This window comes from Rhea pennata, chromosome 3 (assembly GCF_028389875.1).
Source record: "Rhea pennata isolate bPtePen1 chromosome 3, bPtePen1.pri, whole genome shotgun sequence".
Lineage (NCBI taxonomy): Eukaryota > Metazoa > Chordata > Aves > Rheiformes > Rheidae > Rhea > Rhea pennata.
The window spans coordinates 129,545,417-129,562,927 of NC_084665.1; the positions used below are offsets into that span (position 1 = coordinate 129,545,417).

Sequence of the window (17,511 nt, forward strand, 5' to 3'; positions counted from 1 at the left end):
GGTGCCCATTGCTAGCCTTGGATGTCCTGCAGTCTGAATGCGCCTCCTGACTCTGCATCATCAACCACTCCATAAATAAATACATTAAATAAATAAAGTGACAGATCCAGATGGGGGAGGGGTGAGAGGAAGGAGGGAGCAGTCCTCGTCCCCCTGGAGACTGTTTATGAGTGTCTCACACAAACACACGCGCACACAAAGTAGCTGAAGACAAAGACAAACTGGGATTGATGGAGATGTGGCCAGCTGGAGCCCCTTCCTCGGCCCCTCGCTTTAGGAGGCAGTCATCAGCGGAGCGTAGTCCTTGCTGTGTGAAGGTGTCGGGGACGAAGGGGTCCAGGATGTCACTCCTGAACTGGCATCGTGGAGGTGCATGGGGAGCTGGAGGTGAGGGAAACATGCGTAGTTGAAGATGGCAGTGACCGTGGAGTCTGGCACCTAGAAGGAGACGAAAAAAAGAAAAAACTTGTTTTCCTTGTCCTTCTTCTGTCTCTTATTTTTCCCTTCTGCCAAAAGTCCAGCCATTTTCTCAGTGATTTGCTATAGAAGCAGCACCAAGGGAAATCCAGTGTTGGACAGCACAATAGCTTTTGTATTTCTTATATCATTGTCCTACTTTTAATACTCATTTAACAACCATTACAAAAGTAATGTTAACCATACTTTAAATGCAATTACACACTAACAGTTCAAGGGTAGTTTCAAACCCAAGAGGAACTAGGGGAATAGGTGATCCTGCTGAGCAGTAATTTAAATGTATGAATGCAAATTAGGTGTTAGAGTTTAGGTTCCCAGATTTGAAAATTCTGGCCCAGGCTCCCCTTGGACTTTTGAGTCTGCCTCAAAATAGAAACAGGAGATGGTTTCCTGTAACACAGTCCTAGCAGAAACACTGTCATCTGGCAGCTCTGGGGAGACATCCTGACTTCAATGAGCGTGCCAGATGAAAAACTAGTTAATTAGAGTCTGACTCACAGGTCCCGGGTCACTGTGGAGGTGAGGGCATGGCAGAGGGCGCAGCTGCTGAGTGGATGGGCTCTGTGGCCCCCGAGCTGAAAAGGCCGGGGGCAAGGATGGTTGCCAGGGGAATGGACACGAGGGCGGGCTGGCGTTCCATTCCAACTGCCAGGGCCCACGACTGCCCACATCTTTGGGTTTTGCAGCTGCCTCTGTGCTGTGACTTCTTTGCATGCCCCCGGCCTGTGTGCTCCCCAGCATTGCCTGGACTGGTCCACAGCATCAGGGAATTACACCGCTCTGGCAAGCACTTACCAGGACCTGGACTTCCTCACCCTGGAGGCTGCTGGCCGTTCCAGGATGCTGTCCAGGTGCATCAGCCTCTCCAGGTGGAGAGCTCGTGGGTCCTGCTCAGCTGGGTCCCTGGTCCGTTCAAACTCAAACACGGCTGGAGGGGAGAGGTCCAGCTCCAAGAACATGATGTTCTCAGCCTGCAGCAGGACAGGGCAAAGAGAAGGCCAACATGGTAAATCACTGCATAGAAAAACACAGTACCAGCTGAGACAGATCAACACTGCTTAGAGAAGCTGAACTACATGCTAGGGAGATGGAGGCTTCTGATTAGAGTAGCAACAAGACAAGCTCTGAAATTGGGTCCTAGATTCCCTGGCTTACTCGGGCTGTTCAGGTCTTTCATGTTACTGCATCCAGTAGAGAAAAGACTGAATGTCTCCGTCCTTTCAGACTAATTGCAAGAGCTGCCTGAGTCAGTGAACCAGCAATTCAAGTATCAGTCAATATGCACAACTATTGATCCTGTCAAATGAGGTTGAGGTTTCTAAAGCTAGGAATTTCATCTGTTTCAGATTATCACAAACTTTTATATTCCATCCATCCATCCACTCTTCTCCCATGATCAAATGATTTCTTGCCATCCAGATGTGCACGAATATCCTCTCACTTACCCGGTACCTAGGATGAGATCCCATAGCCATGGCCACACGTGCGTATTGGCTAATGGGTCTCTTGTAGCCCACAGCAGAGGTAGGCCTCTTCTTCATTTGGTTGCTGTTTCTAAAAATAAATTGTTAAGAGAGGAACATTTATTAGAAAATAAAATTACCTACTTAAACTTAAAACTTGTCCAAACAGTGAAGAACTAAGCTTGTCTACACCTCTCTGAATTCAGAATGCTGAAGAATAGCCTTTTCTGGCCTTCCTAGCAGGACTAAGGCTTGGAAGAAGCAGGAGTGGATTTATACCAGCAGAGAATTGCAGTGTTTTCCTGGATTCCAGCTATCAGCAGCACCACATCCCCAGATACCAGGTCATCTCTAAGATGTCCCACTACTGCAGATGGAGGCCACACCTTGCTTCTTGCACCCATTCTCTAGCGCTTCCCCCTGAGCGCTCAGGCCAGCAGAGCAGTGCAGGGAGCAGTGCTGGGAGCAGAGTTTTTCTTCCTGAACCACAGACATACCCTCCAGCAGGCACAAGTGGCTGAAACTTCCACTGGTCTTCTTCACAGTCAAAGTACAGGCGATTCATGATTTTGTTCTTCTCTTCCGGTGGGATAAAATTCTCGATGATCAAGTACCTGAGCAAGTAGCGTGCCAGGAGAGAGAAGGGGCAGGAGAAATAGGGTAGGAAAGAACAGGAAAGGAAGGAGTTAATATGACAAATAATAGAAAATAGGAAGGAAAGAGAGAAAAAAGAAGCAGAAAGGAAGGGGAGGGATGTTCAGAAAAATAGGGAGATGTGCAGGGAAATAGAAAAATAGCCATAAGATGGTAAAATGAGTGCAGAGTGGGAAAAAAAGAAGAGGAACAGGTGAAAATGAAGGGTTGAAGCAATAGATCCAAATGGCAGAAAGGCAAGAGAGGCAGGGAGCAAGATGGGAGAGAAAGGACAGAGGAAGACTATCATTCAGAGAGGAGCGGAAGAAACATCATCAGCTCTAAAAGCTTTCCTTTCCGACAATAACTGCATTTCCTGACCAGTCCATTCCCCTGAATGAGTCCCCTGGGCCACTGCAATATTTAGCACACATTGCCTGGCACTTTGCAGCCTCAAAGCACTCTGCAAACAAGGAAACTAATGGGAAACCTCCTGCAGGCAGAGCACGGTCCCTAGACCTGGCAGGGGCACACGCAGGTGTGGAGACCTGGCTGGTGGCAGCTCGTCCTTCCCGAGAGCACCCGGATCCAGCACCCAAGTGCCTCTACTAGCAGCTGGTTGAGCTAGCTTTTAAAAGTCAGACAGTTCCTCTGCTTATCCATTTATCCCTGCCTAATTCACATGCAAAGCACTAGCCTGTCCATGCCGGCTCTGGATACCAACTGGTAAATACATCCCAATCCTCCCTTCAGAGCAAAGCTACCTTAATCCTTGGTTGCTTGCCCAGGTCGCTGAGTCATGTAAACTATATTTGGTAAGGTCAAAATTACAATGACCTGCCTAAATCAGGCCAAAGAGTCACTCTAGCTCTCGCATCAGGCCAACAACGTCATCCTTCATGAGAGCATTTCTTCTCAGCCCCACATTGTTCTTTTTGCCTTTTTTTAAAAAAAATAATTTCCAAAATCCCTTTGGAGGATGGAAATCAGAACAGGTCCTGCTGTCCCGGCAAAAAACCCATGTGAAATACAGAAGTGATATTTACTCTTCTTGTACATCCAAGTGCCACATTATGTCTACTTGCTACAGAGCTGCCAGACCAGAAAAGAAAAAAAAAGGCAGGGGGAGGAGAAACACAATAATATAAAATTTACCCCAAAGGGAGTTTTCTCGCATTTTGGGGGACAAATTGAGATGCTGTAGAAAACAGTTTCAATTAGACAAATTAAGACTTATTTAAGTTCACAGATTTTTAAAAAGTTTTAATTATGTTCAAAGGAAAATGTAGCAAAATCTGAAATGAAATTTTGTTTCTAGTAAGAAATATTTTATCTTGAAAGGGCTAAAATATTTATATTTTTCTATTTTTTTCAAGATAATGAATAAAATAATTGCTTAAAATGAAAACAAATCCATTAAACATTACTGTTGAATGAAATCTGCATTTCCTGGTGAAAAGTTTCTGGCGGGAAAATACTGCCCAGCTTTAATGGGTGTCACCACTGTGCTGGGCGCTCCCGTGCAGCAGGGTCCCTGCGGGGGCCCTTGGGCTCACCAGTGAGACTGGTGCCCCCCCCTCCCCCCAGTGCCCTCCAAGCCACCCTCCAGCTGCTACCCTCCATGCCCAGTCTTGCATTTCACTGTGTTATAGGGCAGTTTTTCTAATGAGCCTGACTGATCTGGTCCCACCGCTCTGCCAGCTGTAAGTCATCTGCATTTCTTCGCCACAATGACTTTACTGTATAAGTTTTCTACACTAATAAAGACAGCTTTGGGGCAAGACAGGTCCCCAGCTACCCCCTGTTAGGGAATATCTATTTCCATCTACAACTGCAATGTCAGTTAACCAGTTTATCGCCCATCTTGATTTTACAGCAGCTTTTCTCTTTTTTAAGGTCTTTCAGAGTAGTTTGAAGTCAAAAGTTTTCTATAAATCACATGCATTCATTACACTGTCATCCTTTCCATTTGTTATCAGAAAGTCAATATTAGCTTTCTATGTTTTTAGCACAAACTACAGTCAGACTAAAGTGTCAATAGGTAGCTGCACTGTCAGATTTGATTTTTTAAAAAATGTATGGGCTACATCGGCTTTTTCTCCCAGTCCAAATTTGGTAAAAAATGAACCCTAATAGTTCAAAACCTTTTCCAGATGTTATTTTAGTACTCTTGCCTACAAGTAATCTAGCCTGACAGGTTTAAATGTGTTTAACAACTTCTGCCATTACTGATGGAACGGGAAGAGTTTTGTTATCCGTCACTAGGAGTATCGCTCCCTGCAGCCATGGACCCCAGCTTCCCTTTGCCCAAGAGTGGCAATGCAGCCATCGTGCACACATTCCCAGGAAGGAGCAGGAACACCCACTTGAGCTTTAGCTCCCGCGTCTGCTCATTTTGTGCCTCCTCCAGGTCCTGACGAACTCTGATGTACTCGTCGTGTTGATCCTGAATCTCTGCCTTCACAGCCTGCAGCTTGGCATACAGCTGGGAGACAGAGAAAACAACTTGAGTTAGCACCAGTGCCCATGAGCAGCTTCTGGGATTTTGCCCGAGTTTGCCCTGTGCCTCGGACAAACCTGCTGGCTGCCAAAAGCCTGATGCTCTGGTGGCCTGAAGGACAGGTCCAACAGAGGCTTTCAGCAGAGCTTGCCTGAAAAAAAGCTGTAGGCAGCCTGTGCTGTACCCATTCAGCCGAGGAGTTCAAGCCTGCTCTCCAGACCGACCTGCCCCGTAAACCCTCAAGCCCAGAGGAAACCACTGCCTCCCTGGGGCCCGCTGGATGGAAGAGCCTCAGTGAATTTTGCACCTTAGCCCAGGTGCTAGCTATTGCCTATGGGGGTCTGAGCGCCACGGACCAAGCGTGCCCCGGCCAGGACTAAGCGCTGCACAGCGCACGTGCTTTGACCCCAAGCTACAGGAACCAGCGCCTGCAGTAGGGATGAAACAGAGGGGGACCGGGCTCTGCAGGCTTCTGCCTGCTCCTGCGTGTTATCTAGCTGTACAGACAGGGATGTGACCTGCTTGCCAGGAGCCTGACCGCAGTGTGGCTCAGTGGACAAGGCTGCAGCCCTGGTTTGAAGCGGAGCCTTTGGGACAGAGGCCAGGTGGTGGAAAGGGGCTGGTCGTCCCTGGCTTGATGGGGGATGCGGTCATAGCACTCAAAGCTTTGTCCGGGCCAGCAGGTCCTGGGAGTAGGTCGCGGTGGCCTGAGCAGCCTGTACTGTCACCAGTGACACACACTGAGGTTACACCAGCCACATGCCTCCATGGACTTCCAGCAGCAAAATCTGACAGGTGCTTTGCTCAGCATACAGGGAGCAGGCCAGACCCCTCTCTAATTCCTTACAATATGGGCCGAGGCAATTCCCCTGGGTTGTTGTCCCTGACAAAGTCCATCCCTCCACTGCTAAGGCCTGTGGGGCTTCTCACCTTCTTCAGCTTTTTTGTTTTGATCTCCACCTCCTGCTGCAGAGATGTGTAAGTCTCCCTCAGCTCCATGGTCTCCTCATCCCGCAGCAACATCTCCTGCTGCATCTCCCTCTCCCGGCGTTTCTGCAGCAAGGGGAAAAATGCACAGAGCTCAGCATGGGACAAACAGCCGAATCCTGCTCGGAAACCCTTGCCTTGGTGCCTAAGCCAGTTGCTTTCAAGCTGGTGTCCCCTTTCTGGCAGGCAGGAGCCAATGCTAAGGGCTAGTGAGCTTGTCATCTCACCTGGTGCCTGGGCAGAGCCCCAGGACCACCTGGTTACAGACACGTCTGTGTGTGCTGGGTCCTGTGGGGCTGGTAGCATCTCTAAGAGTTAGTTTGTCACCTTCGCTTCAGTCACACATTGGAGCAGCACACTCCGCTAGCCACTCAGGAGGGATGGGCACCGCAGGAGATCTGCCCATGACCAGCAAGGATGGCTCGGGCCTCTGGTCCTGTGAACCGAAGCTGGGCCAGCGCCCGCACGAACGCGGCTGTTACCTGCTCAGCTATCTCCTGCCGCTTCAGCTCCAGCATCTTCTGCTGCTCGTTGGTGTGGTCCATGATGTTCCTGCCGCCGATGAGCAGTTTGCTCTCCATGGCCTGGGAGGGCAGAGAGGGGTGGGGGGGTCAGAGCGTGTCTCTCGCCTGCACGTGGTCTGCTCCGGACAGGGGGGTGGGGAGGGCTCAGCTCGAACCCGTCCACAGGTGCTGCCGTGAGGGCTGGGCACCACCCCCAGCACCACGATCCTGCCCCGCTGCAGCGAGTGCCGCCGGGGCCGGGGGGAGCCCAGGGCTCGCCCCGCTCTGTCCCCCAGCCCGCAGCGGGGACGCGCCGCTGGGGTGACAGGAGATGCTCTGGAGGCGTTTTCAGAGCTACCCAAATGCTGCGTGAGCCGCTCGCGGAACGCTAAGGCCACATCTGCGGGCGCTAGATGAACCGCGGTGCTCGGCGCGGGCAGCTCCCGAGACCTGGCCCGGCCACAGCTCAGGAAAACGCCGCCGAGGGGGCTCCCGCTCGGGCGGCCGGCGCGGCGCGGCGCCTTCGCGTGGCTCCCCCGTGCGGGAAAGCGGCCGGGCAGCGAGCCGGAGCGCGAGCGGCAGACGGGAGGGATGCGATCGCCGGGGGAAGAGCAGGCTCAGCGCGGGGCGGACGGTGCCGCGGAGGCAGAGATCAGCCTCGTGCTCTGCGTCGAGGCACAAGCAGGCGGGAGCAGATCCGTCCTGCAGCAAGGGAAACGGTGGATAGAGGAGGAGGGCGGCCCGGCCGGGCGCACACGGGCGACGCTCCGGCGCGGGGAGGCAGGATCGTTCCCCGGCCTGGACTCGGGGCGCGGTGCCGCGCGCGGTGCGGGCAGCAGCGCCTGCAGCCTCGGCTCTCTCCTAGCCAGGGCATCGCCTGGGGCCCCCGAGCACCCGCTCCGCCACCAGCCTCGCCCCATCTCCTGCCCCGCGGCAGCCCCACGCTCGGCCCCGCGCAGCCAGGCCCCGGCGGCGCAGGCACGGGTTACGGCCTGCGGCAGGAGCGCTGGGACGGCCCGTGGCAGGATCTGGCGCGTCCCCGCGTCCCCCTCCATGCCTGCGTTGGCCTGAGTCTGTCCCGCTGCCGCGGTGCACGGGGGTGCGAGGAACGGCTTCCCTGCGCGCTGCGGCAGCGTACACACGTGCATCCCTGCATGTACGTGCTTGTGCACACGTTTGCACACTTGTGCACACACATGCAACCACTCATTTGTGCACACACCCATGCATGCACACACATGCTCCTACACACCCATGCATGCACACATTTGTGCACTCATACACCCATGCGTGCACATACGCATGCACACACACACGTGCACACACACACTCTCTGCCTTCCCTCCAGCTGCATCACAGATCCTCTGCAGACACCCCTCGTGCTTGCACCAGCGGCGCCGATGCAAGCAGCGTGATTAATCGTATCCTGTGGGAAGCAGCCACATCCTGCCGGGCTCCTGTGTGTCCTTCCTGTAGTGGATGTGTGTGCATGCATGTGCGGGGCGCGTGTGTGCACGTGCATGCAGCGTGCACAGGGCGTAGGGGTTGTGCGTGCAGGATACATGAGCCAGGTGCGGGGGGGGGGGCGTGCGCGTGTGCGGGGTCTTTGCACATTAGTGCAGGCTGTTTGCACACACGCAGGGGGTCTGCATACACATGCAGGGTGCGAGCACATGTGTGCAGGATGCATGTGCCCCCCATGCAAGGTGTGTGCATGCTGCTGGGGTGCAGATGGGGCAGTCGTGCCCTGCGGGGGCCCAGCGGCTCTCCAGGCCCGGGCTCCACTGGCCACCAGCCCCCGCGCTGCCAAACGCTGCTTTATTTCTGATTGCGGCTTGCCGAGTTTAACGTGCGAGTCCAGCAGATTAAAGAGGTTTTTAGTGCTCTGGCATTTTCTCCCTGCAGAAGCACTTATTTACGGTGGTGAAGACACTGCTCAATCTTCTTCTGCGATGGGGGGATGGACTGAACTCTAAGCCTCTCGCCAGAAGCCGGCTCCCTCAGCCGAGCTGTTGCTGCGGCGCTTTTCTGCGCCCGCCGCGGGCTGCCGCATCCCTTGGCGGACGAGGCAGGTGCCGGGAGCGGGACCCGGCCCCCCGGCGCCTCCTGGCCCTCACCACCGCCCGGGGACCCACTCGGCCGCCCGGCTGCGCTCCGTTCGAGCGTGGGTCGTTTCGTCGCTGGTTACTCCACCTGGGGACTGCGCCGAGTTGCTCCGTGCCCAGCTCCCCGGGTGTGAAACCCCGGCGCCGGCACAGCGTGGGGCGCGGGACCCCCGGCGCTCCACGCCAGCGGCGCGTCCGTCTGCGTGGAGCAGGGTGCCGCAGAGCCCGCCCGTCACAGCGGGATGCTCTGCCGGGATGGGGCAAGGTGCGCCCTGAGCGGGGCCGTGCATGGCGGCGCCAGCCCAGCGCCGGGCACGAGACGGAGGGGGGTCCCGGGGCGCGACGCCCGCAGCGAAAGGCCCCGCAGGACGCGGGGCTCCATCACCGCCCACGGCCCCTTCTCCGTCCGCAGCCCCTCTGCGGCCGGGGCAGCGGCTCTGGGTGCGCTGCGTGTGCAGCTGTCCGTGCCGCCGGCCCTGCCTCCTCACCCGGCAGCGCGGCCCCGCTGGGCAGGGAGCCGCAGCGGGACGGCTGCCAGCCACGGCCCGCGCTCTGCTGCAGGGGACACGCCTGCGGGCAGCCGGCCTCCTCGCCTCCGCCGGGAGCCTGGCCCCGGTGCCCGGGCTGCTGCGGGCGGCTGCAGGGCCTGCAGAGACCCCCGCAGCTCGGCGCCGCGCCCGCGGCCGCCCGCAGAGCCGGGCGCCTGCGGCCAGGCGGGGCGCGGCGTGGGGCCCGTCTCGGTGCGCGGGTGCCCTGAGCCACCCACCAGCATCGCCCCTGCGGGACACGGCCGCCTCGGTGGGGCGGCGGCAGCGGGCCCCCCCAGGCACGGCCGCACGTCCCTGGCACTCAGCCGGCCCCGGGGCACCGGCAGGACGGCCCGGCGCGGCGCGGACCCCCGGGGCTCCACGGCCGCGGGGGCGCCACGCCGGCGCGGACACCAGCCCTGCGCCGGGGGCTGCGCAGGGACCCCGCGGGAGACCCTGGCCTTCAGCCCCTTTCAGCCCCCCACGCACTCCCATGTCTCTGGCGTCCCGGAGAAGCAGGAATTAAAGCCACCGCAGGAGGCCACCCGGGGGGCGGCGCCGCCTCACTGCCCGGGGCCAAATTCCCAGGCAGGGGCTGATGCCCCGGGCAGGACCCCGCGCCGGGGGAACTGCACTGGGTCTCTAGCCCACCCGGGCGTCCGGACCCACGCCGCGACACAGGGGCGGCAGCGGACCCCGCCCGGCCCCGCAGCAGGCTCGAGTCCGGCGCGTCCCGGCAGCGCCCTGCCTGCTGGGCCGGAGCGACGGGCCGCGCACGAGCGGCCAGGCAGCCCCAGCGCCAGCCCCAGCGCCAGCGCCGGCCCCAGCCCGGCGCTTGTTCCCAGGGCCACTGCAGCGAGTGCGAATCTGCAGCATCATTCCAGCACCCCCTGCAAGCTGCTCTGTCAGGCGGGGTGGGGGGGAGGGGGGCAAGAGCTGAGCACGCCAAACTCATGCCACCAGTGAGGGCCTCGCCCACTGCCAGATGGTTCCTCCCGCCCTGCACCTCCGTGCACCAGCAGGTCCCCATCTGAGAGCAACCCAGCCCACCCCGACGCAGGGACACGCCGCTCCGCTCGGGCACCCCACTTGAACCCCCCCTGCTGGAGTGCCCACTCGAGCACCCCACTCAGGTCTGGAGGCAATGCAGGTCCCATCCCCACATCAGCCACAAGCACCCAGTGTGTGGCAACACCCACCTTGTACTTGGTGGCCAGTAACTCCGTAGCCTCCTGCTCCTTCCGTAGATCCTCTATCATCTTCTCCTTCTCCTCCAGCAGCTTCTGCTTCTCCTCGCTCACCAGGCTGTGGTCATCCTGAATAGCTGCTTTCTCCTCTTCCAGCCTCTCCTTCTGCTCCTTCAAGTAATTCTCCATGTTCTTCTCCAGGCCATCCTCATTGTCATCCTCCCCTTCGTTCTCCATGGCGCTTTCTCCATCCATCGCTTTCTTTCGCCGGCTGCTCCTTCTCCTCTTCTTCCCCAGCATGCCTCGTTTCTCCAGCTGGGCTTTCAGGCGGACAATCTCCTCCTGAAACTCCCGCAGCAATGTGTCCTTCGGGTCCTCATTCACCCGGGGCTTGTTCTTGATGTTCTTGGCCCTGTTGGCAAACCTGAGGGTGGAGAGGCTCTCATCATAGCTGTGAGAGGCTGGGCCCAAAGTGGCCACCATGATTGTCTTGGCATTGCCCCCCAAGGAGTCCTGCAGCAGACGAGTCAGCTTGGAGTCTCTGTAGGGGATGTGCGTGCTTTTGCCATCAACTAGAGCTGAGATGACATTGCCCAGGGCAGAGAGGGAGAGGTTGATCTTAGATGCTTCCTTGGGGCGCTCTCCATGGGCGCCCATTTTGCTCTGGCGCTCACTGCCAGCAAGGTCCACCAGGTTGAGCTTGCCCACCCGGATGTGCTCCTCACCGTCCAGCCCTGTCTCACTGCACTCGATGGTGATGAGGAAGATGGCATGGGAGCGGGAGCTGTACTCATTCATGTTGGTGCTGCCCACAGACCGGGTCTGGCTCCCCAGGTTCATGACGTGCTCGATCTCCTTGACATTTTTTGTCACAAAGGAGGAGAGGTCCTTGATGTAAACCCCTGTCTCGGGGTTCTCCTTCAGCTCCAGCTTCTTGCTCTGGTCCTTTGCAAGGAGGTCTCTGATCTCCTCCTGGTAGATCTCTAGGTACGAGGCCCTCACAAGGTACTGCTGGTTCTGTGACCGGGAGATGTGGGTGAAGATGTGCTCAAAGGAAATGGGAATGATGCCCCTTTTCTCTGGCTCGGCCCAGGCCCCTTGCATAGTGTACGTCTTGCCAGTGCCTGTCTGGCCGTAGGCAAAGATGGTCCCGTTGAACCCCTGCAGAACAGAGTCTATGAGTGGCCGGACCGTTTCGTCGTACAGGTCAGCCTGTTTGGAGTTGGCATCGTAGACAGCATCGAAGGTGAACGTCTTGGGCAGCTCCCCTGGTGAGGCTCTGGGGTTGCGGATGGTCACTTGACCCAGTTTCACATCCATCTCCAAGATCCTCTCGTACCCCGCTGCTTCCTCCTTTCTGTTCATGGGGCGGCAGCGGGCCACCACCTTCAGCGCCTCGCTGCTCCGGGGTTTATTGGCCATCATGATGCTGCAGCTTCCTGGCGGCCCCGCGCGTTAGGAGACAGACGATTGCCCCGGCCACTCCCCGGGAGCGGGCATGGATCGCAGTCCGGGGTTTTGTTTTCCTCCCGCTGGCGACGGTGGCCACTGCAGTCGTTTGCCCCGGCGTCTCTCCCGGCGCGCCGCACAATGGATGCGATCAGGCGCGCTGCCCCGGCAGCATCCCGCGGCGGCGGGCGGCCTCCCCACGGCGGATCATCGCCGCGAGCTGGGCGTGGGGGCCCGGGCTGTGCCGCGGCCGCTGAGAACGGAGCCGGGGGCCGACGGAGGCGCGCGCAGGCGACGCGCCGGGCCGCCAGCCTCGCCGCCGCTCCCGCTAGCAGCCGGGGGCCGGGGGGCGCGCGGGCCGGCGGGTGCGGGCGGCAGGCTGGGGACGCCTCTGCTGCCCCTCCGGACACTCATTCATCGCGGCGCAGCCGCTGCGCCCTGCCTGTGCGCGAGAATGAGGGAGGAAAACAGAGGCGAGGGGAGGGCTGCTGGGGAATGATGCTGCCTGGCGGGGGGCGGCGCGCCGCGGCTGATTTGCTGGGAAGCAACGCACACGGATCCACACACGCACACGCACACGCACACACTCGCACACGCACACGGCCCGGCTCGGCCGCGCTGCCAGCCCCGGCCGGCCGGGTCCGCCAGGCACGCCGGGAGCTGTAGTCCTGCCTTTGTTGCTGCTCTGGCAGGATGCAGGATGCAGAATGGGATGCAGCATGGAGGATGCAGGATGTGAGAAGCGGGATGTGGGATATGGGCTGTGGGAGGCAGGATCGGGATATGGAACATGACATGTAAGATGCAGGGTGTGGGATATGGGTGCAGGACTGGGACGGGGTGGGGGGTGCAGGATGTGAGACATGGGGTGTGGAATGCAGAATCAGGATGGGGATGCAGGATGTAGGATATAGAATATGGGATGCAGGATGCAGGATCAGGATTGGCACAGGGGATGCAGGGTGTAAGACGTGGGATATGGAATGCAAGCTCAGGACATGAGATGCGTGTTGCAGGATGCACAATGCCAGGCACAGGACACAGAATGCAGAATACGGGATATGGGATGCAGGATGCATAACGCAGCAGGAGGGATGCAAAGTGTGGGATATGGGATACAGGGTAATGGGAAGCAGGATCAGGATATGGGATGTGGAGTGCAGGATGCATGGTGCAGGGTACAGGACGTGGGATACGGGATGCAGGACTCGGGCTGCGGGAGATGCCCAGCTCCAGCAGCGGGGTGCTGGGGAGCAGCTCTTAGGCCTCACTGCTGCTCCGGGGGCATTTCCACCACCCCCGGCCCCAAGGGGCAGGAGCAGGTTCGGGCTGCCTCTCCCTGCAGCGGCCACGCAGAGGCTGGCCGTGCTCCCGACGGGGCGTTTCTCCGGCGCAGGGAGGCTCTGGCACCGCCTGCCCTATGCAGGGATCTTCCCTGCAAGGTGCTCACGGACCTTGGGGGCCCGGAAGGCTGGTGCCCCCTCGGCCAGCTGGAGAGGGACGGGGTGTTTGGGGGAGGGGGTGGGTATCCGCCCTGCGCCCGGGGCTCGGCACCGTTCTGGCGGAAAGGAGCTCCAGGTTCACGCGCAGCCCTGTTCGCCGCCTGACAGGAATAATCCCCATTGCCAGAGATGCAGCAAGTGGCTTTGGTGGGAGATTAAACATTCTTGTAGCTAATCGAGTCGCAGCAGCCGCCTGTTCCTGCACCGGAGATTATCCCTTAATTAATTAATTATGGTATTTACTCTCTCGGTGCAATCCAAGGGCTCCGACTCCAGGAGGAGCCTTGGCGGGAGGACTGCCCCTGTCCCCGACGGTGTGACTCAGCCTGCAGAAGAGCCGTTCTGGCCTGTGCACCCCGGAAGGGGCCCACGGGGGTGGGAAGCTGCTTCTTCCCACGGGCACGACGGGGCTGCGGTGCCAGGGCTCGGCGGCGCTGGCGGGGCGCCCGGCCCAGCCACCGCTCGGGCGGACGGTGCCGCGCGAGCCGCATCGCTGCCCGCGCTCGGGGACGGGCTCGCGGAGCTGCGCCTCGGCCGCCCTCGCGGCCGCTCCCGGCCCCGCGCCGCTTCCCCCGGCCCCGCGCCGCAGCCCGCGGGCCGGCGCCCGCACCGCCAGCCTGGGGCCGCTGCACAGCTGGCGCACAGCTGGCCACGGGCGGATGGGGCCCTGCTGCAGCCGGTGGTGCCCAGCGCCTTGCCCAGCGCCGTGGGCACAGCCATGGGGCCAGGCGGTCACCTGCCCCCCGCCCATGGGGCAGACACGTCCCTGGGGGAGAGCAGGGCACCACACACCCCAGCTCAGCCCCAGCACCAAGGCAGGAGCAGGGTGGGACCCACAGCAGGGAGGTGCGGTCCCGGTTGGCCTCTGCCTGGCAGCCCTTAGGTGCGGTGCCCCTGCTCCACATCCTCCGCATGTCTAGGGCCGTGGTGATATGGAGGGATGGGATTACACAGACCTATGGGGTGACATGGAAGGATGGGATTACCTGGAGCTCTGGGGTGACATGGAGGGCCAGGGTTACATGAAAGGATGGGGTGAGAGGAAAGGACAAGGTGACATGCAGGGACAAAGTGACCTGGAGGGATGGGGTGATATGTAGGGACAGGGTGACATGGAGGGACAAGATGACATGGAGAGATAGGGTGACATGGAAGAATGGGGTGACATGGAGGGATGGGGTGAGATGGAGGGATGGGGTTACGTGTAGGGACAAGATGACATGTAGGACATTCCCTCACCCGCAGGTGTCAGCACCAGACCAGAGCGCGTGGACGTGCCCAAGGCTGTCGATGGCTGGTTCCGGGTGCCCTGGCTTGTGCTTACCCTCAGGGTGGCTCAGGGCTGTCCTGGAGGGTCCCCAGGACACCTGGCACTGTGCCCCGCCCCGGTGCAGTGGGAGCTGGAGAACAGCGGGCGCCTGGCTGCACGGCTCCGTCAGCCTTCAGGACAGCATGGAGCTGGCATGGGCCAGCCCCCTCAAAGGTGGTGTCCGAACCAGCCAGTGCGGAGAAACCTGGGTCCGGTGGTGGCTGGGCTGGTGGGGTCTGCTGTGCCCCAGGCCCTGGCTGCCAGTAGGCTTTGCACTGGGTCCCCGGGGAGCCAGGCACGGTTCTTCATATAGAAGCCATCAGGAACTGCCCCCTTCACCAGGTTTAACCCATCCCTGTGGTTTTACCCCCTGTTTTCTTCCCCAAAGGCAGGGGCTGTGGACTTTCCAGGAGGAGCAAAACCCACCTCGTGCCACATCAACATGGGTTTATTCTGCAAGCACCCTGTTGGTGCTGTTGAGTTGCCCGCACTCTGCCGTGGCCCCAGAGCATGCTGTCTCCAAGCCCCTTGTGTGGATGCCATGGGGCTGTCCAGGGTACCCCACGTGGGCAGCTGAGCTCTTGTGGGTGCTGGATTGCAGCGACCTGAGTCATGGGGTGGGGAGCAGGGAGAGTCCCAGGAGCCAGTGCTGACTCATGGCCTCAGTGGCCCCAGCACAGCCCCAGACCTGGCACCATCCTCGCAGTCCCCCGGCAGGCAAAGGGGAGGCATCTCCCAGCACCAGGGCAGTGGGGGGACGGTGGGGATGGGGGTGGTGTCAGGAGGAATCACCTGCCATCCCCTTCCCGGGTGAGGGGGCCGTTCTCCTGGGATGCAGCATGCAGCAACATGGCCTGTCGGCCCTGCGGCAGGGATGGGGCAGGCCCAGGCATGGCCCCGCAGCGACAGCGTGGTTCGTGCCAGCCGGCAGCAGAGCTCCTGCTTCGGCCCTGGAGGAAAACACCGCGCTTGGGGTTTTACCCCCAGCCCACCTGCTCCCACGGAGACCCCAAGTTCCTGAGGGCCTTTACAGCCCAACAGAGATGTTGCCTCCCTTCCTCATTCGTGATCTCCTTCAACCCCTGTTGCCTGTTGAGTCACCTCTGGCAGGGCATGAGGCTGGTGGGTACCACACCACGGCATCTGTGCAACAGCCAAGGTGGGGAGTGGCTTCCCCGGGGTGACTCCAGACTGGCTGGCATAGCAGTCTGAGCACTGCACAGGGGTTAAATGCTGTTCTGCAGATGAAGCCTGTGTGTCCTGGTGGCCTCCCACCCCCTGGAGTCTAGTCTGCCACTCCTGTCCCCCAAGGGCCCCAAAAACACTACAGCCCACAGCTGAGACAGGGGGTTTCATTCCCTGCTGGCCTCTGGCTTTGCTCAGCTGATTCCTCTTTTCTGTCAGTGTGGGCCCATTGCCTTCCTCTGTCCCCATGTCCCATGGTCACCCCTGCGACGCTATGGCCAGCCAGGGGACATCATGGCCATTCCTGGGATGCTACAGCCACCCCTGGGGTGCCATGGCCATCCCAGGACACCATAGCCATCCCTGGGACATCATAGCCACACCCAGGACACTGTGGCCACCCTTAGGACATCTGGGCAAATTTACTGCTTGCTAGACACTTACACCTGGGATGTTGTGGAGCGGCTGAACAGATCCTGTGGCTCAACAGTCGGATGCTCAGCTGGTTTTGGTTTCCACGAGACCACAGGACTCCCTCTGAGGATCGACAGCGGTTGGGAAGAGATGGAGTACCCTGACCACATTGGGCAAAAGTATCTTTGGCCAAGCTTTAAGCTGGCACTACGAAGGAAAAGAGAACAAGCCCTGGTCAGGTAAGGAGGTGGTGAATGGGATTAGGAAGCAAAGGGTCTGCGAAGATGTGAAGAGAAGGGACTTCATAATCAACAAAACAGAGCTGAACGGGAGTCAAAGGAATGCATGTAAATAGGGAATGGACAGTATTATGGGGCAAACTCTTACCTCCTTCTGGGAAGCCGGCACACTGCGGTGCCTCTCTGAAGTTCCTGTGCACTAGCACATACAGCATGGCAAATGAGCAGGAGGAGTCATAAGACTGTGTGCAGCTGCAGGGCTACGATCTCACTGCAACTGTGGAAACATGGTGGGATAAGTCACATGATGGGAGCGCTGCGATGGATGGACAGAAGCTCTTTAGGAAGGATGGACTGGAAGAACATTGCCAGCAGGTCGAGGGAAGTGATCCTCTCCCTCTACCCCGCCCTAGTGAGGCCACATATGGAGTGCTGAATCCAGTGCTGGGCTCCCCAATACCAGTGAGACATGGAGCTACTGGAGCGAGTCCAGCAGAGAACTACTAAGATGATGAAGGGACAAGAGCATGTCTCCTATGAGGAAAGGCTGAGAGAGCTGGGCCCATTCAACCCAGAGAAAAGACTGAGAGGATATCTTATCAACATGTCAGAGACTGTCCTCAGTGGTGCCCAGTGACAGGCCAAGAGGCAGCAGGCACAAACTGGAACACAGGAAATTTCATCTAAGCATAAGGAAGAACTTCTTTACTGTGAGGGTGGTTGAACACTAGAATAGGTTGCTCAAAAGCATTGTAGAGTCTCCATCCTTGGAGATATAAAAACCCAGCTGGACACAGTCCCAGGCAGTGTGTTCTAGGTGACCCTCTCTGAGCAACAGGATTGAACCAGATGATCTCCAGAAGTCCCTGTCAACCTCAGCTACTCCGCAATTCTGGGAAGACCAGACCCTGCTGGACCCTAGCTGGAAGAAGCCAATTCTCAACCTTGGCACGGTGCTCTGAGGAGCGTGGGCAGCCGGGTGCTGTGGCTCATCACCGCTGTGCAATGGGAAAGCCCCAGGCAGGAGCCTG

The 17,511-nt window shown here is 58.8% G+C and overlaps 1 protein-coding gene across 2 annotated transcripts; it reads right to left on the reverse strand.

Moving 5' to 3' along the window:
• Positions 1 to 300: 300 nt before the first annotated feature.
• KIF3C (kinesin family member 3C) lies at positions 301 to 11,856 on the reverse strand. Of its 2 annotated transcripts, none has more exons than XM_062571265.1 (8): positions 10,395 to 11,856; positions 6,543 to 6,644; positions 6,004 to 6,126; positions 4,940 to 5,058; positions 2,438 to 2,554; positions 1,923 to 2,025; positions 1,273 to 1,448; positions 301 to 438 (listed from the first exon to the last, which is right to left on the reverse strand). In XM_062571265.1, exons 1-8 carry the CDS (start codon positions 11,805 to 11,807, stop codon positions 345 to 347), a joined length of 2,247 nt encoding a protein of 748 aa, XP_062427249.1. In that variant the 5' UTR covers positions 11,808 to 11,856; the 3' UTR covers positions 301 to 344. The 2 variants fall into 2 exon arrangements, with proteins under 2 accessions (XP_062427249.1, XP_062427248.1); XM_062571264.1 differs by having other exon boundaries at positions 1,923 to 2,031.
• Positions 11,857 to 17,511: the final 5,655 nt, after the last annotated feature.